Below are 22535 nucleotides of genomic sequence, written 5' to 3'. Positions count from 1 at the left end.
CTGACTGGCATCCCACTGACTGGCTTCCCACTGACTGGCTTCCCACTGACTGGCTTCCCACTGACTGGCATCCCACTGACTGGCATCCCACTATCCCACTGACTGGCATCCCACTGACTGGCATCCCACTATCCCACTGACTGGCTTCCCACTGACTGGCTTCCCACTGACTGGCTTCCCACTGACTGGCTTCCCACTGACTGGCTTCCCACTATCCCACTGACTGGCATCCCACTGACTGGCTTCCCACTGACTGGCTTCCCACTATCCCACTGACTGGCATCCCACTGACTGGCATCCCACTGACTGGCATCCCACTATCACACTGACTGGCATCCCACTGACTGGCATCCCACTATCCCACCGACTGGCATCCCACTATCCCACCCCACTGACTGGCTTCCCACTATCCCACTGACTGGCGTCCCACTGACTGGCTTCCCACTGACTGGCATCCCACTATCTGGCATCCCACTGACTGGCATCCCACTATCACACTGACTGGCATCCCACTGACTGGCATCCCACTATCCCACTGACTGGCATCCCACTGACTGGCTTCCCACTGACTGGCTTCCCACTGACTGGCTTCCCACTGACTGGCATCCCACTATCCCACTGACTGGCATCCCACTGACTGGCATCCCACTGACTGGCTTCCCACTGACTGGCTTCCCACTGACTGGCTTCCCACTGACTGGCATCCCACTGACTGGCATCCCACTGACTGGCATCCCACTGACTGGCATCCCACTATCCCACTGACTGGCTTCCCCCTGACTGGCATCCCACTGACTGGCATCCCACTATCCCACTGACTGGCATCCCACTGACTGGCATCCCACTATCCCACTGACTGGCATCCCACTGACTGGCATCCCACTATCCCACTGACTGGCATCCCACTGACTGGCATCCCACTGACTGGCTTCCCACTGACTGGCTTCCCACTATCCCACTGACTGGCTTCCCATACGAGTCTATTCAATTCAAAATCAAACTTTATTAGTCACATGGGCCGAATACAACAAGTGTAGAAATTACAGTGAAATGCTTTACTTACAAGCCCTTAACCAACAGTGCAGTTCAAGAAGAGTTAAGAAAATATTTACCAAATAAACTAAAATAAAACATTATAAAAGAAACACAATAAAATAACAAAATAGCAATAACGAGGCTATAAACAAGGGGTACCGGTATTGAGTCAGTGTGGAGGCTATATACAGGGTGTACCGGTACTGAGTCAGTGTGGAGGCTATATACAGGGTGTTACACTACAGAGTCAATGTGGAGGCTCTATACAGGGTGTACCGGTACAGAGTCAATGTGGAGGCTATATACAGGGGGTACTGGTACAGAGTCAATGTGGAGGCTATATACAGGGTGTACCGGTACTGAGTCAGTGTGGAGGCTATATACAAGGTGTACCGGTACAGAGTCAATGTGGAGGCTATATACAGGGGGTACCGGTACTGAGTCAATGTGGAGGCTATTATACAGGGGGTACTGGTACTGAGTCAATGTGGAGGCTATTATACAGGGGGTACTGGTACAGAGTCAATGTGGAGGCTATATACAGGGGGTACCGGTACAGAGTCAGTGTGGAGGCTATATACAGGGGGTACCGGTACTGAGTCAGTGTGGAGGCTAGATACAGGGGGTACCGGTACTGAGTCAGTGTGGAAGCTAGATACAGAGGGTACCGGTACTGAGTCAGTGTGCAGTACAGGTTAGTTGAGGTAATTTGTACATGCAGGTAGGGGTGAAGTGATAATGCATAGATAATAAACATTGAGTAGCAGCTGTAGAGAGAAACCAATACAATACTACTGACGGTGTAGGTCTATACAGGACTACTGACGGTGTAGGTCTATACAGTACTACTGAGGGTGTACTACTGACGGGTGTAGGTCTATACAGGACTACTGACGGTGTAGGTCTATACAGTACTACTGATGGGTGTAGGTCTATACAGTACTACTGATGGGTGTAGGTCTATACAGTACTACTGACGGGTGTAGGTCTATACAGGACTACTGATGGGTGTAGGTCTATACAGTACTACTGATGGGTGTAGGTCTATACAGTACTACTGATGGGTGTAGGTCTATACAGTACTACTGATGGGTGTAGGCCTATACAGTACTACTGATGGGTGTAGGTCTATACAGTACTACTGATGGGTGTAGGTCTATACAGTACTACTGATGGGTGTAGGTCTATACAGTACTAAAGATGGGTGTAGGTCTATACAGTACTACTGATGGGTGTAGGTCTATACAGTACTACTGATGGGTGTAGGTCTATACAGTACTACTGATGGGTGTAGGTCTATACAGTACTACTGATGGGTGTAGGTCTATACAGTACTAAAGATGGGTGTAGGCCTATACAGTACTACTGATGGGTGTAGGTCTATACAGTACTAAAGATGGGTGTAGGCCTATACAGTACTACTGATGGGTGTAGGTCTATACAGTACTACTGATGGGTGTAGGTCTATACAGTACTAAAGATGGGTGTAGGCCTATACAGTACTACTGATGGGTGTAGGTCTATACAGTACTACTGACGGTGTAGGTCTATACAGTACTACTGATGGGTGTAGGTCTATACAGTACTACTGAGGAGTGTAGGTCTATACAGTACTACTGATGGGTGTAGGTCTATACAGTACTACTGAGGAGTGTAGGTCTATACAGTACTACTGATGGGTGTAGGTCTATACAGTACTACTGATGGGTGTAGGTCTATACAATACTACTGACGGTGTAGGTCTATACAGGACTACTGACGGTGTAGGTCTATACAGGACTACTGACGGTGTAGGTCTATACAGTACTACTGACGGTATAGGTCTATACAGTACTACTGACGGTGTACTACTGACGGTGTAGGGCTATACAGGACTACTGACGGTGTAGGGCTATACAGGACTACTGACGGTGTAGGTCTATACAGTACTACTGACGGTGTAGGTCTATACAGTACTACTGACGGTGTAGGTCTATACAGTACTACTGACGGTGTACTACTGACGGTGTAGGTCTATACAGTACTACTGACGGTGTACTACTGACGGTGTAGGTCTATACAGGACTACTGACAATGTAGTATTGACGAGTGTAGGTCTATACAGTACTACTGATGGGTGTAGGTCTATACAGTACTACTGATGGGTGTAGGTCTATACAGTACTACTGATGGGTGTACTACTGATGGGTGTAGGTCTATACAGTACTACTGATGGGTGTAGGTCTATACAGTACTACTGATGGGTGTAGGTCTATACAGTACTACTGATGGGTGTAGGTCTATACAGTACTACTGATGGGTGTAGGTCTATACAGTACTACTGATGGGTGTAGGTCTATACAGTACTACTGATGGGTGTAGGTCTATACAGTACTACTGATGGGTGTAGGTCTATACAGTACTACTGATGGGTGTAGGTCTATACAGTACTACTGATGGGTGTAGGTCTATACAGTACTACTGATGGGTGTAGGTCTATACAGTACTACTGAGGGGTGTAGGTCTATACAGTACTACTGATGGGTGTAGGTCTATACAGTACTACTGATGGGTGTAGGTCTATACAGTACTACTGATGGGTGTAGGTCTATACAGGACTACTGATGGGTGTAGGTCTATACAGTACTACTGACGGTGTACTACTGATGGGTGTAGGTCTATACAGTACTACTGATGGGTGTAGGTCTGTCTATACAGTACTACTGACGGTGTACTACTGATGGGTGTAGGTCTATACAGTACTACTGATGGGTGTAGGTCTATACAGTACTACTGATGGGTGTAGGTCTATACAGTACTACTGATGGGTGTAGGTCTATACAGTACTACTGATGGGTGTAGGTCTATACAGTACTACTGATGGGTGTAGGTCTATACAGTACTACTGAGGGGTGTAGGTCTATACAGTACTACTGACGGTGTAGGTCTATACAGTACTACTGACGGTGTAGGTCTATACAGTACTACTGACGGTGTACTACTGATGGGTGTAGGTCTATACAGTACTACTGACGGTGTAGGTCTATACAGTACTACTGATGGTGTACTACTGATGGGTGTAGGTCTATACAGGACTACTATCAGTGTACTACTGATGGGTGTAGGTCTATACAGTACTACTGATGGGTGTAGGTCTATACAGTACTACTGATGGGTGTAGGTCTATACAGTACTACTGATGGGTGTAGGTCTATACAGTACTACTGATGGGTGTAGGTCTATACAGTACTACTGACGGTGTACTACTGATGGGTGTAGGTCTATACAGTACTACTGATGGGTGTAGGTCTATACAGGACTACTGATGGGTGTAGGTCTATACAGTACTACTGATGGGTGGTGTACTACTGATGGGTGTAGGTCTATACTGAGTACTACTGATGGGTGTAGGTCTATACAGTACTACTGATGGGTGTAGGTCTATACAGTACTACTGATGGGTGTAGGTACTACTGATGGGTGTAGGTCTATACAGTACTACTGATGGGTGTAGGTCTATACAGTACTACTGATGGGTGTAGGTCTATACAGTACTACTGATGGGTGTAGGTCTATACAGTACTACTGAGGGGTGTAGGTCTATACAGTACTACTGATGGGTGTAGGTCTATACAGTACTACTGATGGTGTACTACTGATGGGTGTAGGTCTATACAGTACTACTGATGGGTGTAGGTCTATACAGTACTACTGAGGGGTGTAGGACTATACAGTACTACTGATGGGTGTAGGTCTATACAGGACTACTGATGGGTGTAGGTCTATACAGTACTACTGAGGGGTGTAGGTCTATACAGTACTACTGAGGGGTGTAGGACTATACAGTACTACTGAGGGGTGTAGGACTATACAGTACTACTGATGGGTGTAGGTCTATACAGTACTACTGATGGGTGTAGGTCTATACAGTACTACTGATGGGTGTAGGTCTATACAGTACTACTGATGGGTGTAGGTCTATACAGTACTACTGATGGGTGTAGGTCTATACAGTACTACTGATGGGTGTAGGTCTATACAGTACTACTGATGGGTGTAGGTCTATACAGTACTACTGATGGGTGTAGGTCTATACAGTACTACTGACGGTGTACTACTGATGGGTGTAGGTCTATACAGTACTACTGACGGTGTACTACTGATGGGTGTAGGTCTATACAGGACTACTGATGGGTGTAGGTCTATACAGTACTACTGACGGGTGTAGGTCTATACAGTACTACTGATGGGTGTAGGTCTATACAGTACTACTGACGGGGTACTACTGATGGGTGTAGGTCTATACAGTACTACTGTAGGTGTACTACTGATGGGTGTAGGTCTATACAGGACTACTGATGGGTGTAGGTCTATACAGTACTACTGATGGGTGTAGGTCTATACAGGACTACTGATGGGTGTAGGTCTATACAGGACTACTGAGGGGTGTAGGTCTATACAGTACTACTGAGGGGTGTAGGTCTATACAGTACTACTGATGGGTGGGTGTAGGTCTATACAGTACTACTGATGGGTGTAGGTCTATACAGTACTACTGATGGGTGTAGGTCTATACAGTACTACTGATGGGTGTAGGTCTATACAGTACTACTGATGGGTGTAGGTCTATACAGTACTACTGATGGGTGTACTACTACAGTACTACTGACTGGGTGTAGGTCTATACAGTACTACTGATGGGTGTAGGTCTATACAGTACTACTGATGGGTGTAGGTCTATACAGTACTACTGATGGGTGTAGGTCTATACAGTACTACTGATGGGTGTAGGTCTATACAGTACTACTGATGGGTGTAGGTCTATACAGTACTACTGATGGGTGTAGGTCTATACAGTACTACTGATGGGTGTAGGTCTATACAGTACTACTGATGGGTGTAGGTCTACTACAGTACTACTGATGGGTGTAGGTCTATACAGTACTACTGATGGGTGTAGGTCTATACAGTACTACTGATGGGTGTAGGTCTATACAGTACTACTGATGGGTGTAGGTCTATACAGTACTACTGAGGGGTGTAGGTCTATACAGTACTACTGAGGGGTGTAGGTCTATACAGTACTACTGATGGGTGTAGGTCTATACAGTACTACTGATGGGTGTAGGTCAGTACTACTGATGGGTGTAGGTCTATACAGTACTACTGAGGGGTGTAGGTCTATACAGTACTACTGATGGGTGTAGGTCTATACAGTACTACTGATGGGTGTAGGTCTATACAGTACTACTGATGGGTGTAGGTCTATACAGTACTACTGATGGGTGTAGGTCTATACAGTACTACTGATGGGTGTAGGTCTATACAGTACTACTGATGGGTGTAGGTCTATACAGTACTACTGATGGGTGTAGGTCTATACAGTACTACTGATGGGTGTAGGTCTATACAGTACTACTGATGGGTGTAGGTCTATACAGTACTACTGATGGGTGTAGGTCTATACAGTACTACTGATGGGTGTAGGTCTATACAGTACTACTGATGGGTGTAGGTCTATACAGTACTACTGATGGGTGTAGGTCTATACAGTACTACTGATGGGTGTAGGTCTATACAGTACTACTGATGGGTGTAGGTCTATACAGTACTACTGATGGGTGTAGGTCTACAGTACTACTGATGGGTGTACTACTGACTGATGGGTGTAGGTCTATACTGAGTACTACTGATGGGTGTAGGTCTATACAGTACTACTGATGGGTGTAGGTCTATACAGTACTACTGATGGGTGTAGGTCTATACAGTACTACTGATGGGTGTAGGTCTATACAGTACTACTGATGGGTGTAGGTCTATACAGTACTACTGATGGGTGTAGGTCTATACAGTACTACTGACGGTGTACTACTGATGGGTGTAGGTCTATACAGGACTACTGATGGGTGTAGGTCTATACAGTACTACTGATGGGTGTAGGTCTATACAGTACTACTGACGGTGTACTACTGAGGGGTGTAGGACTATACAGTACTACTGATGGGTGTAGGTCTATACAGTACTACTGATGGGTGTAGGTCTATACAGTACTACTGATGGGTGTAGGTCTATACAGTACTACTGACGGTGTACTACTGATGGGTGTAGGTCTATACAGTACTACTGATGGGTGTAGGTCTATACAGTACTACTGATGGGTGTAGGTCTATACAGTACTACTGACGGTGTACTACTGATGGGTGTAGGTCTATACAGTACTACTGATGGGTGTAGGTCTATACAGTACTACTGATGGGTGTAGGTCTATACAGGACTACTGATGGGTGTAGGTCTATACAGTACTACTGATGGGTGTAGGTCTATACAGTACTACTGATGGGTGTAGGTCTATACAGTACTACTGATGGGTGTAGGTCTATACAGTACTACTGATGGGTGTAGGTCTATACAGTACTACTGATGGGTGTAGGTCTATACAGTACTACTGATGGGTGTAGGTCTATACAGTACTACTGATGGGTGTAGGTCTATACAGTACTACTGATGGGTGTAGGTCTATACAGTACTACTGATGGGTGTAGGTCTATACAGTACTACTGATGGGTGTAGGTCTATACAGTACTACTGATGGGTGTAGGTCTATACAGTACTACTGATGGGTGTAGGTCTATACAGTACTACTGATGGGTGTAGGTCTATACAGTACTACTGATGGGTGTAGGTCTATACAGTACTACTGACGGTGTACTACTGATGGGTGTAGGTCTATACAGGACTACTGATGGGTGTAGGTCTATACAGTACTACTGATGGGTGTAGGTCTATACAGTACTACTGATGGGTGTAGGTCTATACAGTACTACTGATGGGTGTAGGTCTATACAGTACTACTGATGGGTGTAGGTCTATACAGTACTACTGATGGGTGTAGGTCTATACAGTACTACTGATGGGTGTAGGTCTATACAGTACTACTGATGGGTGTAGGTCTATACAGTACTACTGACGGTGTACTACTGATGGGTGTAGGTCTATACAGTACTACTGACGGTGTAGGTCTATACAGGACTACTGATGGGTGTAGGTCTATACAGTACTACTGATGGGTGTAGGTCTATACAGTACTACTGACGGTGTACTACTGATGGGTGTAGGTCTATACAGTACTACTGATGGGTGTAGGTCTATACAGTACTACTGATGGGTGTAGGTCTGTCTATACAGTACTACTGACGGTGGAGTACTACTGATGGGTGTAGGTCTATACAGTACTACTGATGGGTGTAGGTCTATACAGTACTACTGATGGGTGTAGGTCTATACAGTACTACTGATGGGTGTAGGTCTATACAGTACTACTGATGGGTGTAGGTCTATACAGTACTACTGACAGTGTACTACTGATGGGTGTAGGTCTATACAGTACTACTGATGGGTGTAGGTCTATACAGTACTACTGATGGTGTAGGTCTATACAGTACTACTGATGGGTGTAGGTCTATACAGTACTACTGACAGTGTACTACTGATGGGTGTAGGTCTATACAGTACTACTGATGGGTGTAGGTCTATACAGTACTACTGATGGTGTAGGTCTATACAGTACTACTGACGGTGTAGGTCTATACAGTACTACTGATGGGTGTAGGTCTATACAGTACTACTGAGGGGTGTAGGTCTATACAGTACTACTGAGGGGTGTAGGTCTATACAGTACTACTGATGGGTGTAGGTCTATACAGTACTACTGACGGTGTAGGTCTATACAGTACTACTGACGGTGTACTACTGATGGGTGTAGGTCTATACAGTACTACTGACGGTGTAGGTCTATACAGTACTACTGATGGTGTACTACTGATGGGTGTAGGTCTATACAGGACTACTATCAGTGTACTACTGATGGGTGTAGGTCTATACAGTACTACTGACGGTGTACTACTGATGGGTGTAGGCCAACGTGTTTTCAGCACTTTTATTACCCTGACTTATCTAAACTCACTTTCTCATCTGCTGAGAAATAATGTCTGGAACATCAAAAAAAAAAATCACAATAAAATTTCAGTATCGAAACGTGAGAATCGCCAATACATATCGTTTCCTCACCCAAGTATCGTGATAACATTGTGAGGTCCCTGGCAATTCCCAGCCCGTTTCACCTGCTCTCTCCCTCTCCACTTTACAGTACAACTGTTTGTGTGAATGTGGGAGGGTGAGTAGGAGGAGAAAGACAGCAGATTTCCCAGAACGCACTGCCAGCGACGAGGAGAGGAAAAGGGGAGAATGAAAGCGTTTTCTAGAACACTCTGTGCTATTCTACCCTGAGAGAAAATGAGGGTCGCCTACTCACTACTTTCCTCCCGTTACAAAATGGTTGTTATTGAAAGAAAAGTTAAAAAAGGCCCATGAGTCTGAAGGTAAATGAGCTCTGCTGAAGTGGTTGAGGGAGGGAGAAAGAGGACATCTGACTGACACAGTCTTTTAAGGGAGACAGAAAATCTCAATAGCTGTACTATATTTTGTACAATTATCAGTGGATTTGATGGAATCCACAGACACATTTGACCCTTCTCTAAGCCCCGCCCCAGAATTTTTTGGCAATCAATCGCAGGGCTCCAATGGACAGCAACTGTCGTAGAGTCCGACACCGCGAATCACGTTTTTTTTTTTTTAAATCGCATAAAAGCCAGTGAGGGATAAAAACTAAGTTGTTCTGTCAGTTTTAAGCATGAGATGCGTCTCAATCCGCCTATCTACCGCTTCCACAAACCAATCAAATTTGATCTGTCACATGCGCCGAATACAACAGGTGCTCCAATGGACAGCAACTGTCGTCGAGTTCACCTTACAGTGAAATGCTTACTTACCAGCCCTCAAACAACAATGCAACTAAGAAAATACACACGAAAAAAGTCAAAAGATAAGAAAAACAGATAATTCAAGGGGCAGCAGTAAAATAACAATAGCGAGGCTGTATACAGGGGGGTACCAGAGTCAATGTGTCATGTGCGGGGGCACCAGTGTTGAGGTAATTGGGGTAATTATGTACATGCAGGTAGGGTTATTGAAGTGGCTATGCATAGATAATAACAGAGTAGCAGCAGTGTAGGGGGGGGGGGGGCAAATAGTCTGGGTATTTGATTAGATGTTCAGGAGTCTTATGGCTTGGGGGGGGTAGAAGCTGTTTTAGAAGCCTCTCAGACCTAGACTTGGGGCTCCGGTACCGCTTGCCGTGCGGTAGCAGAGAGAACAGTCTGTGAATAGGGTGGCTGGAGTCTATGACAATCTTTTGGTCCTTCCTCTGACACCGCCTGGTCTAGAGGTCCTGGATGGCAGGAAGCTTGGCCCCAGTGATGTACTGGGCCGTACGCACTACCCTCTGTGGTGCCTTGCGGTCGGAGGCCGAGCAATTGCCATACCAGGCAGTGATGCAACCAGTCAGGATGCTCTCGATGGTGCAGCCGTAGAACCCTTTGAAAAGATTTGTTATGGGGTCCTCAGATCCTCAGTCTCCTGAGACATAATAGGTTTTGTGGTGCCCTCCTAACGAATATCTTGATGTGCATGGACCATGTTAGTTTGTTGGTGATGTAGAAGCCAAAAGAACTTGAAGCTCTCAACCTCCTCCACTACAGCCCCATCGATGAGAACCATGGCTTCTGGTTGGGGGTATGTTCGTACAGTCACTGTGGGGACGACGTCCTTGATGCACTTCTGGATGAAGCCAGTGACTGATGTGGTGTACTACTCAACGCCATCGGAAGAATCCCGGAACATGTTCCAGTCTGTGCTAGCAAAACAGTCCTGTAGTTTAGCATCTGCTTCATCTGACCACTTTTTTAAATAAATCGAGTCACTGGTGCTTCCTGCTTTAATGTTGCTTGTAAGCAGGAATCAGGAGGATAGAATTATGGTCAGATTTGCCAAATGGAGGGTGAGGGAGAGCTTTGTACGAGTCTCTGTGTGTGGAGTAAAGGTATGATTGTTTCCCCTCTGGTTGCACGTTTAACATGCTGATAGTTATTCGGTAAAACTGATTTAAGTTTCCCTGCATTAAAGTCCCCGGCCACTAGGAGCGCCACCTCTAGATGAGCGTTTTCTTGTTTGCTTATGGTGGTATACAGCTCATTGAGTGCAGTCTTAGTGCCCAGCATCAGTCTGTGGTGGTATGTAGACAGCTACGAAAAATACAGATGAAAACTCTCTCGGTCGATTGTGTGGTCACAGCTTATCATGAGATACTCTACCTCAGGCGAGCAAAACCTCGAGACTTCCTTAGCTATCGTGCACCATCTGTAGTTTACATAAATGCATAGGCCCCACGTCCCGTGTGTTACCAGAGGCTGCTGTTCTGTCTTGCCGATAGAGTGTATAACCCGCCAGTTGTGTTCTTAATGTCGTCTTTCAGCCACGACTCTGTGAAACATAAGATACTACCGTTGTTAATGTCTCGTTGGTAGGATATACGTGCTTTCAGTTGGTCCCATTTATTTTCCAGCAATTGAACGTTAGCTAGCAGAACGGAAGGCAAGGGGCAGATTAGCCTCTAGTCACCTGATCCTTGCAAGGCACACTTATCTTTTGCCTCGAAATCTCAGATTCCATCTCCAGTGAATCACGGAGATCGGTGCCTGGTTGGGTGTCTGCAATATATCCCTTGCGTCCGACTCATTGAAGAACTCCTCGTCCAATTGATTAAAAAAAAAAAAATTTAATGGCTAAATAATTTAACAGATCACCAGGGGTACTTGCTACTTTTGAGCTTTTTTTAAATCCCAAATTATACTTTTGTTACATTGTTTTCTAGCTCAGCTTGTTAGCTAGTTCTCAGACTCACTGATCACCAAACACTGCTAACGCTGACTAGCTAGTCACTTAATATAACTTGTTTTCTCACAAGGTTAGCTAGCTAAGTTAGCAATGTTATGAATACAACTCCCATCTGCTGTCGACCTCAGGATACTAGTTGAGAGCACTAGTTAGCTCCAACAGTGGTTATAGGTTACATGCTGACAGTGAATTCAGAGACATTCAGTGGCTTGTTTCCACTACAACCATAATTTGACCAGGTTCCCGTGATTGTAATCGTAATGACAGTCCACCACAACATACCCAATAGTTTCCTGATTAGCAAGGAGTAGTCTGTGTTTAAATTTCATTGTGTATTAGAAACACAGTTTGAGATCATTGTGAGGGGATTTCTCAAACGGTTGGTATGGGGAAATTAGCTTCACGGGTTAATGTTGTCTGAGGTTACCGGGGGGGGTTGGCAAAGGGTCAAGTTCCTAATTTAAAAAAACTAAATTTACTTCACATAACATCCCACTGGTCTGAGATAAGAATAGAAGCTCTTTTCAACTACACCACTAGAAAAGAACAGCAGTATCCTTGACAACCAACCCAGTGCTAAAAGTCAAAAGTGAATTTGAAAACACTGCAGAGAGCACAGTTTATTAATAACAGTCAGTGAAAGAAAAGTACACTTAAAGCAACGTTAAGGCAACGTTAAGGCAACATTTGTCTACTTACAGCCTCCTTGTCCTATCCTGTGTGTCAGTCTCAGGATAATCTGAAAGGGAAAAAAGGAGGAACATTTTTGGACCAAAACAGGAACTATTAGAATATAATCATGGGAACGTCACAGCACCCCTTTGAGAGTAAACGTGGCTGACAGGGCAGAACTAAAAGAGATTCATGAAATAACACATCCCAAAATAATAGAGGCTGACTGATATGGGATTCTTGGGTCTGATAGCGATTTTAGGGAGGCAAGATACCAATATATGTGCCAATATGTGGTATTTTAGAGGTGAAATGATAAACAGACCGTTTCATTCACAAATTGTGCTCCAAAGGATTAACAGATACTATACTCTAAATTATGATTCCTAAATATTAAAATGAACATTGTTTGATAACCACCAAAAAGCAACTATATCCACTATAAATACAAAATACTTGTTCTTAGGTACGTTCTTTAAGTAAATGTAAATCTGAAACTGCACTTTTCACAACTACACACTGAAATCAGTGGTGTAAAGTAAATAAGTAAAAAATACTTTAAGGTACTACTTAAGTAGGTTTTTTTTTTTTTTTTTTTGGGGGGTCTGTACTTCAGTATTTATATTTTTGACAACTTCGACTTCACTACATTCCTAAAGAAAATAAATGTACTTTCTACTCCATACATTTGACGGAATGAATGTGACTGTTTTTAGTATTTGCTGTTATAACATTTTAATTACATTTTTTTAAGTGTATAAAAAATATATAATGAACATTACAATAGACTCTCTGGTACCCTTAAAATTAATTTAGTGTTGTTTACATTGTTCCAAACGTTCAGAACAATTATATTGTAACCTAACAGCACCTGTTTGACATACATAATACACACGCAGCATTTGCTCGTTACCTTCTTTCTCTTGATCCAGTATTTGACTTCCCATTTACCTCCTGAGCAACCAGTAAACATTCCCCCATTTTGAGTTTATTATAGCCAGCTAACTTTAACCAAGTGACAAGGACAGGGCTGCGTGGACTCTGGAACCAGTCCAGTGTTTAAACATGTGGGACAGCCAGCTAGCTAGCTAGGCTAACTGCTTTGCTGGCTCGATAAAGCCCAACTACATTACTATTACTGGTTAACCAGCCAGCTAACGTTAACCAGCCAGCTAACGTTAACCAGCCAGCTAACGTTAACCAGCCAGCTAACGTTAACCAGCCAGCTAACACAAGTGATGAGGACAGGGCTGCTTGCTTAGTGTACTTTTGATGATTTACTTATTCAAATACTCTGTCGCTGACGAGCTACTCACTGTCAAACCACTATGCCCACTCTGACATCACGACGTCGGGCTGAATCATGTTCAATATACAGCTCAGAGAGCGCCCTCTTCAGGCAATTAATATACAGCTCAGAGAGCGCCCTCTTCAGGCAATTAATATACAGCTCAGAGAGCGCCCTCTTCAGGCAATTAATATACAGCCCAGAGAGCGCCCTCTTCAGGCAATTAATATACAGCTCAGAGAGCGCCCTCTTCAGGCAATTAATATACAGCTCAGAGAGAGCCCTCTTCAGGCAATTAATATACAGCTCAGAGAGCGCCCTCTTCAGGCAATTAATATACAGCTCAGAGAGCGCCCTCTTCAGGCAATTAATATACAGCTCAGAGAGCGCCCTCTTCAGGCAATTAATATACAGCTCAGAGAGCGCACTCTTCAGGCAATTAATATACAGCTCAGAGAGAGCCCTCTTCAGGCAATTAATATACAGCTCAGAGAGCGCCCTCTTCAGGCAATTAATATACAGCTCAGAGAGCGCCCTCTTCAGGCAATTAATATACAGCTCAGAGAGAGCCCTCTTCAGGCAATTAATATACAGCTCAGAGAGCGCCCTCTTCAGGCAATTAATATACAGCTCAGAGAGCGCCCTCTTCAGGCAATTAATATACAGCTCAGAGAGCGCCCTCTTCAGGCAATTAATATACAGCTCAGAGAGCGCCCTCTTCAGGCAATTAATATACAGCTCAGAGAGAGCCCTCTTCAGGCAATTAATATACAGCTCAGAGAGCGCCCTCTTCAGGCAATTAATATACAGCTCAGAGAGAGCCCTCTTCAGGCAATTAATATACAGCTCAGAGAGCGCCCTCTTCAGGCAATTAATATACAGCTCAGAGAGCGCCCTCTTCAGGCAATTAATATACAGCTCAGAGAGCGCCCTCTTCAGGCAATTAATATACAGCTCAGAGAGCGCCCTCTTCAGGCAATTAATATACAGCTCAGAGAGCGCCCTCTTCAGGCAATTAATATACAGCTCAGAGAGCGCCCTCTTCAGGCAATTAATATACAGCTCAGAGAGCGCCCTCTTCAGGCAATTAATATACAGCTCAGAGAGCGCCCTCTTCAGGCAATTAATATACAGCTCAGAGAGCGCCCTCTTCAGGCAATTAATATACAGCTCAGAGAGCGCCCTCTTCAGGCAATTAATATACAGCTCAGAGAGCGCCCTCTTCAGGCAATTAATATACAGCTCAGAGAGCGCCCTCTTCAGGCAATTAATATACAGCCCAGAGAGCGCCCTCTTCAGGCAATTAATATACAGCTCAGAGAGCGCCCTCTTCAGGCAATTAATATACAGCTCAGAGAGAGCCCTCTTCAGGCAATTAATATACAGCTCAGAGAGCGCCCTCTTCAGGCAATTAATATACAGCTCAGAGAGCGCCCTCTTCAGGCAATTAATATACAGCTCAGAGAGCGCCCTCTTCAGGCAATTAATATACAGCTCAGAGAGCGCACTCTTCAGGCAATTAATATACAGCTCAGAGAGAGCCCTCTTCAGGCAATTAATATACAGCTCAGAGAGCGCCCTCTTCAGGCAATTAATATACAGCTCAGAGAGCGCCCTCTTCAGGCAATTAATATACAGCTCAGAGAGAGCCCTCTTCAGGCAATTAATATACAGCTCAGAGAGCGCCCTCTTCAGGCAATTAATATACAGCTCAGAGAGCGCCCTCTTCAGGCAATTAATATACAGCTCAGAGAGCGCCCTCTTCAGGCAATTAATATACAGCTCAGAGAGCGCCCTCTTCAGGCAATTAATATACAGCTCAGAGAGAGCCCTCTTCAGGCAATTAATATACAGCTCAGAGAGCGCCCTCTTCAGGCAATTAATATACAGCTCAGAGAGAGCCCTCTTCAGGCAATTAATATACAGCTCAGAGAGCGCCCTCTTCAGGCAATTAATATACAGCTCAGAGAGCGCCCTCTTCAGGCAATTAATATACAGCTCAGAGAGCGCCCTCTTCAGGCAATTAATATACAGCTCAGAGAGCGCCTCTTCAGGCAATTAATATACAGCTCAGAGAGCGCCCTCTTCAGGCAATTAATATACAGCTCAGAGAGCGCCCTCTTCAGGCAATTAATATACAGCTCAGAGAGCGCCCTCTTCAGGCAATTAATATACAGCTCAGAGAGCGCCCTCTTCAGGCAATTAATATACAGCTCAGAGAGCGCCCTCTTCAGGCAATTAATATACAGCTCAGAGAGCGCCCTCTTCAGGCAATTAATATACAGCTCAGAGAGCGCCCTCTTCAGGCAATTAATATACAGCTCAGAGAGCGCCCTCTTCAGGCAATTAATATACAGCTCAGAGAGCGCCCTCTTCAGGCAATTAATATACAGCTCAGAGATCGCCCTCTTCAGGCAATTAAATGACCGCACTTATTTGTTCATTCGATGTATATAATATCGGTGGATTAAAGATCGATACAATTATTTCTGAGAAAGGCTAATATCGTCCCGATAAGATTGGTCAAATGACTCGTTGACAACTTGGGGGGGTCGAGGAGAACGTTGCTAACATAACAAAATGTGGTCGATCTGGCAAGAAGTCGTGCAGGCACATGGATAATATTAAAACACCCCCGGTGTCTCCCCTGTGCACCAGGCCTGTGTGATGAGTCTTTCAACTCCCCCGGACTCCCCACACGGTTTTCAGGAGAATCCATTTTCCTCTGGAAACAGATATTGTTTTGTGTGAGATTGAGAATAGGATCTCACACACACCTTCAGAGCCTCTAACAACTACAGATCCAGACAGCAGGGGATGTTGGGATGGTGATTGTTTTAAGACCGGAGAGCGGTCTTAAAATAAAGACAGGCCGCAACGGCCTGCACAAGCCTCCTCGACCGTGTGTGTGTCCACTCTTACTCCTTAAAAACACCTTCAAAAATCGGTGGTCTGTGAGAGCTTGACCAATAGAAACACAGGGGAAGCAGGTTCCAAATTACATTCAATCATCATGTCAAATTTCACAGTATGCTTGGTTTGACTGTGGACAGTCCCGTGGGACATTCAGAGCTGTGCTTTCTAACGGCCTTGCTCATTTCACCGCTCATTTCAACGTCACTACAATACCAGTTAAATGTACTTTTTTTCTGAGAGTAAAACATAAACGAAAACATGCAAGAACATGTCGTTTGAGACATGAAATAGTTTGAGACTTTAATACCGGGTTAGCCAAGCTGGTGGTCCAAAAGAACGATGGATTGGTATGTAGGCCAAACTGGTTGATAATTAGTACTGACACGTAGTTAACGCTGTGATCGTGCTCTCACCCAGGGGGTTACCATAACAACACTTTGATGAGGATATTAGTGTTATAGTAGTCCAGTAACCATGGTGATTTAATCGTTTAGAATGAGAGCTTTGAGGACGATGATTAAGGAAAATGCTGATTCTGATACACCTTTAGGCTTACATAGACATAAACCTAACATAGACCTAACAGACAAACATAGACATAGACCGAACATAGACATAGACCTAACATAGACCTAACATAGACATAGCCCTAACATAGACATAGACCTAACATAGACATAGCCCTAACATAGACATAGACCCAACATAGACATAGACCCAACATAGACATAGCCCTAACATAGACATAGCCCTAACATAGACATAGACCCAACATAGACAGACCTAACATAGACCCAACATAGACATAGACCCAACATAGACATAGACCCAACATAGACATAGACCTAACATAGACATAGACCTAACATAGACATAGACCTAACATAGACATAGACCTAACATAGACCCAACATAGACATAGACCCAACATAGACATAGACCCAACATAGACATAGACCTAACATAGACATAGACCTAACATAGACATAGACCTAACATAGACATAGACCTAACATAGACATAGACCTAACATAGACCCAACATAGACATAGACCCAACATAGACATAGACCCAACATAGACATAGACCTAACATAGACATAGACCTAACAGACATAAACCTAACATAGACATAGACGTAACATAGACATAGACGTAACATAGCCCTAACATAGACATAGCCCTAACATAGCCCTAACATTGACATAGACCTAACATAGACCTGACATAGACCTAACATAGACATAGACCTAACATAGCCCTAACATAGACATAGACCTAACATAGACATAACATAGACCTAACATAGACATAGACCTAACATAGCCCTAACATAGACATAGACCTAACAGAGACATAGACCTAACAGAGACATATGTTAGGTCTATGTCTCTGTTAGGTCTATGTCTATGTTCGGTCTATGTCTATATTCGGTCTATGTCTAGTCTATGTCTCTGTTGGGTCTATGTTAGGTCTATGTCTATGTAAGGTCTATGTCTATGTTAGGTCTATGTCTATGTTAGGGCTATGTCTATGTTAGGGCTATGTCTATGTTAGGGCTATGTCTATGTCAGGGCTATGTCTATGTCAGGGCTATGTCTATGTTAGGGCTATGTCTCTGTTAGGTCTATGTTAGGTCTATGTCTATGTTAGGTCTATGTCTGTTAGGTTTATGTCTATGTCTGTGTTAGGTCTATGTCTGTTAGGTTTATGTCTATGTCTATGTTAGGTCTATGTTGGGTTTATGTCTGTTGGGTTTATGTCTGTTAGGTTTATGTCTATGTCTATGTTAGGGCTATGTTGGGTTTATGTCTGTTAGGTTTATGTCTATGTCTATGTTAGGGCTAACAGAGACATAGACCTAACAGAGACATAGACCTAACAGAGACATAGACCTAACAGAGACATAGACCTAACATAGACATAGACCTGACATAGACATAGACCTGACATAGACATAGACCTGACATAGACATAGACCTGACATAGACATAGACCTAACAGACATAGACATAACAGACATAGACATAGCCCTAACATAGACCTGACAGAGACCTAACAGAGACATAGACCTGACATAGCCCTAACATAGACCTGACATAGACATAGCCCTAACATAGACATAGCCCTAACATAGACCTGACATAGACATAGCCCTAACATAGACATAGACCTGACATAGCCCTAACATAGACCTGACATAGACATAGCCCTAACATAGACATAGACCTGACATAGCCCTAACATAGACCTGACATAGACATAGACCTGACAGAGACCTAACAGAGACATAGCCCTAACATAGACATAGCCCTAACATAGACATAGACCTAACATAGACATAGACCTGACATAGCCCTAACATAGACCTGACATAGACATAGCCCTAACATAGACATAGACCTGACATAGCCCTAACATAGCCCTAACATAGACATAGACCTGACATAGCCCTAACATAGACCTGACAGAGGCCTAACAGAGACATAGACCTAACAGAGACATAGCCCTAACATAGACATAGACCTGACATAGACATAGCCCTAACATAGACATAGACCTGACATAGCCCTAACATAGACATAGCCCTAACATAGACATAGAACTGACATAGACCTAACAGAGACATAGACCTAACAGAGACATAGCCCTAACAGAGACATAGACCTAACAGAGACATAGACCTAACAGAGACATAGCCCTAACAGAGACATAGACCTAACATAGACATAGACCTGACATAGACCTGACATAGACATAGCCCTAACATAGACATAGCCCTAACATAGACATAGCCCTAACATAGACATAGACCTAACATAGACATGACAGAGACATGACATAGACATAGACCTAACATAGACCTAACATAGACCTGACAGAGACATAGACCTGACATAGACCTAACAGAGACATAGACCTGACATAGACCTAACAGAGACATAGACCTGACATAGACCTAACAGAGACATAGACCTGACATAGACATAGCCCTAACATAGACATAGACCTGACATAGCCCTAACATAGACATAGCCCTAACATAGACCTAACATAGACCTAACATAGACCTAGACCTAACATAGACATAGCCCTAACATAGACATAGACCTAACATAGACATAGCCCTAACATAGACATAGACCTAACATAGACATAGACCTAACATAGACATAGACCTAACATAGACATGACAGAGACATGACAGAGACATAGACCTAACATAGACATAGACCTAACATAGACCCAACATAGACATAGACCTAACATAGACATAGCCCTAACATAGACATAGCCCTAACATAGACCCAACATAGACATAGCCCTAACATAGACATAGCCCTAACATAGACCCAACATAGACATAGACCTGACATAGACATAGCCCTAACATAGACCCAACATAGACATAGCCCTAACATAGACCCAACATAGACATAGCCCTAACATAGACATAGCCCTAACATAGACCCAACATAGACATAGACCCGACATAGACATAGCCCTAACATAGACCTGACATAGACATAGCCCTAACATAGACCTAACAGAGACCCAACATAGACATAGACCTAACATAGACCCAACATAGACATAGACCTGACATAGACCTGACATAGACCTGACATAGACATAAGACCTGACATAGACATAAGACCTGACATAGGCATAGACCTGACATAGGCATAGACCTGACATAGGCATAGACCTAACGTAGACTAATGAAAATGAATCAAAACTATTTCAAAGGACATTGAAAGAATGCAAAAAAATATAAGTTTCTCCTCGTGTGAGTTGACCAAGTCTGTTTCTCCTTGGGCTGCAGCCTAAGCGTATTCAGGCTACCTAAAGTCTATCAGCATATTGATAGCACGACACACAAGGCTAAAACTCTCGACCACTACTGCTCCTCGAACTTCCGCGATGCATACAAAGCCCTCCCCCCGCCCTCCTTACAGAAAAAATTTGACCAAGACTAAATCTTGCTCGTTCTGTCTTATAGGCAGAAACTCAAACAAGACGTACCAGTGATGAGAACCATTCAATGCTGGTCTGACCAATCGGAAGCCACGCTTCAAGTTTGTTTTGATCACGCTGACTGGAATATGTTCCAGTCAGCCTCAGAACAACACGGTGACTCGCATTGAAGATGTTGTAGCCCACAGTGACTATTTAAACCTACATCAAAACAGAAACCGTGGACGGATGGCGGCATTCAGGCTAAACTGAAAGCGCGATCAACCGCATTTAACCGTAGAAAAAGGTCTGGGAATATGGTTAAATACCAAAAGGGTAGTTATTCCCTCCACAAGGCAATCAAACAAGCAAAACGTCGGTACAGGGACAAGGTGTAGTCGCAATTCAACGGCTCAGACACGAGACGTATGTGGCAGGGTCTACAGGAAATCACGGACTACAAAAAAACAAAAACAGCTACATCACGGCCTCCAGACAAACTAAACACCTTCTTTGCCCGCTTTGAGGATAATACAGTGCCACCATCACGGCTCACTAACGAAAACTGCACCCCCCCCCCCTCCTTCTCCTCTGTGGCTGACGTGAGTAAGACATTTAAACTTGTTCACCCTCACAAGGCTGCTGGCCAAGACGGTATCCCTAGCCGCGGCGTCCTCAGAGCATACGCAGGCCAGCTGGCTGGTGTGTTATGGAAATATTCAATCTCTCCCTATCCTAGTCTGCTGTCCCCACATGCTTCAATATGGCTACCATTGTCCCTGTACCTGCACTGTCGGAACTAGAAGCACAAGCATATCGTTACACGCGCATTAACATCTGCTAACCATGTGTATGTTACCAATACAATTTTGATTTGATTCATTGTCTTCTGTGTGTTAACCAAGTCTGTTTCTCCTTTGGCTGTATCCTAGGCCTGTTCATTGTCTTAACACGATTGACCTGCTACAAAACATACAACACTGCCAGGTTCTCATGAGTGGTGAAGCAGATGTTTCAAAGTGTGTGACAATCAACGGCCTATACAATCCCACCTAAACTTCTGTCTTTTGCTTGAAAACCACCAACGGCTTAGTGTTCAGAGCATCAGCCTCCAGAGAATCAGTGTTCAGAGCATCAGCCTTCAGAGCATCAGCCTTCAGAGCATCAGCCTTCAGAGCATCAGCCTTCAGAGCATCAGCCTTCAGAGCATCAGCCTTCAGAGCATCAGCCTTCAGAGCATCAGCCTTCAGAGCATCAGCCTTCAGAGCATCAGCCTTCAGAGCATCAGCCTTCACTACTTGACTGCTGGGTTGGCCCTCTCCTCTCTCTGGGGGGTTGACTGCTGGGTTGGCCCTCTCCTCTCTCTGGGGGGTTGACTGCTGGGTTGGCCCTCTCCTCTCTCTTGGGGGTTGACTGCTGGGTTGGCCCTCTCCTCTCCTCTCTCTGGGGGGCTGACTGCTGGGTTGGCCCTCTCCTCTCTCTGGGGGCTGACTGCTGGGTTGGCCCTCTCCTCTCCTCTCTCTGGGGGGTTGACTGCTGGGTTGGCCCTCTCCTCTCCTCTCCTCTCTCCGGGGGGTTGACTGCTGGGTTGGCCCTCTCCTCTCCTCTCTCTGGGGGCTGACTGCTGGGTTGGCCCTCTCCTCTCTCTGGGGGGCTGACTGCTGGGTTGGCCCTCTCCTCTCCTCTCTCTGGGGGCTGACTGCTGGGTTGGCCCTCTCCTCTCTCTGGGGGGCTGACTGCTGGGTTGGCCCTCTCCTCTCTCTGGGGGGCTGACTGCTGGGTTGGCCCTCTCCTCTCTCTGGGGGGCTGACTGCTGGGTTGGCCCTCTCCTCTCCTCTCTCTGGGGGGCTGACTGCTGGGTTGGCCCTCTCCTCTCTCTGGGGGGCTGACTGCTGGGT

At 44.7% G+C, this 22535-nt stretch overlaps 1 protein-coding gene and 1 pseudogene across 1 annotated transcript in view; both read right to left on the bottom strand.

Annotated features, from left to right (window-relative positions):
• Nucleotides 1-22535, bottom strand: part of LOC118376513 (signal-induced proliferation-associated 1-like protein 1) — a 417378-nt pseudogene that overhangs the window by 311955 nt on the left and 82888 nt on the right.
• The window catches only part of LOC127909076 (serine/arginine repetitive matrix protein 1-like), a 2176-nt gene continuing 1330 nt past the window's right edge, over nt 21690-22535 (bottom strand). The window contains exons 1-2 of the mRNA XM_052468973.1: nt 22297-22535; nt 21690-21896 (exon numbers count right to left, since the gene is read on the bottom strand). The exon at nt 22297-22535 is cut by the window's right edge and continues 1330 nt beyond it. Of these exons, the coding sequence (XP_052324933.1) occupies nt 21690-21896; nt 22297-22535 (446 nt within the window). The remainder of the gene's footprint in view (nt 21897-22296) is intronic.

Source organism: Oncorhynchus keta, chromosome 19, assembly GCF_023373465.1.
Source record: "Oncorhynchus keta strain PuntledgeMale-10-30-2019 chromosome 19, Oket_V2, whole genome shotgun sequence".
In the NCBI taxonomy this organism is placed as follows: Eukaryota; Metazoa; Chordata; class Actinopteri; order Salmoniformes; family Salmonidae; genus Oncorhynchus; species Oncorhynchus keta.
This window is presented reverse-complemented; position numbering and strand designations above follow the sequence as displayed.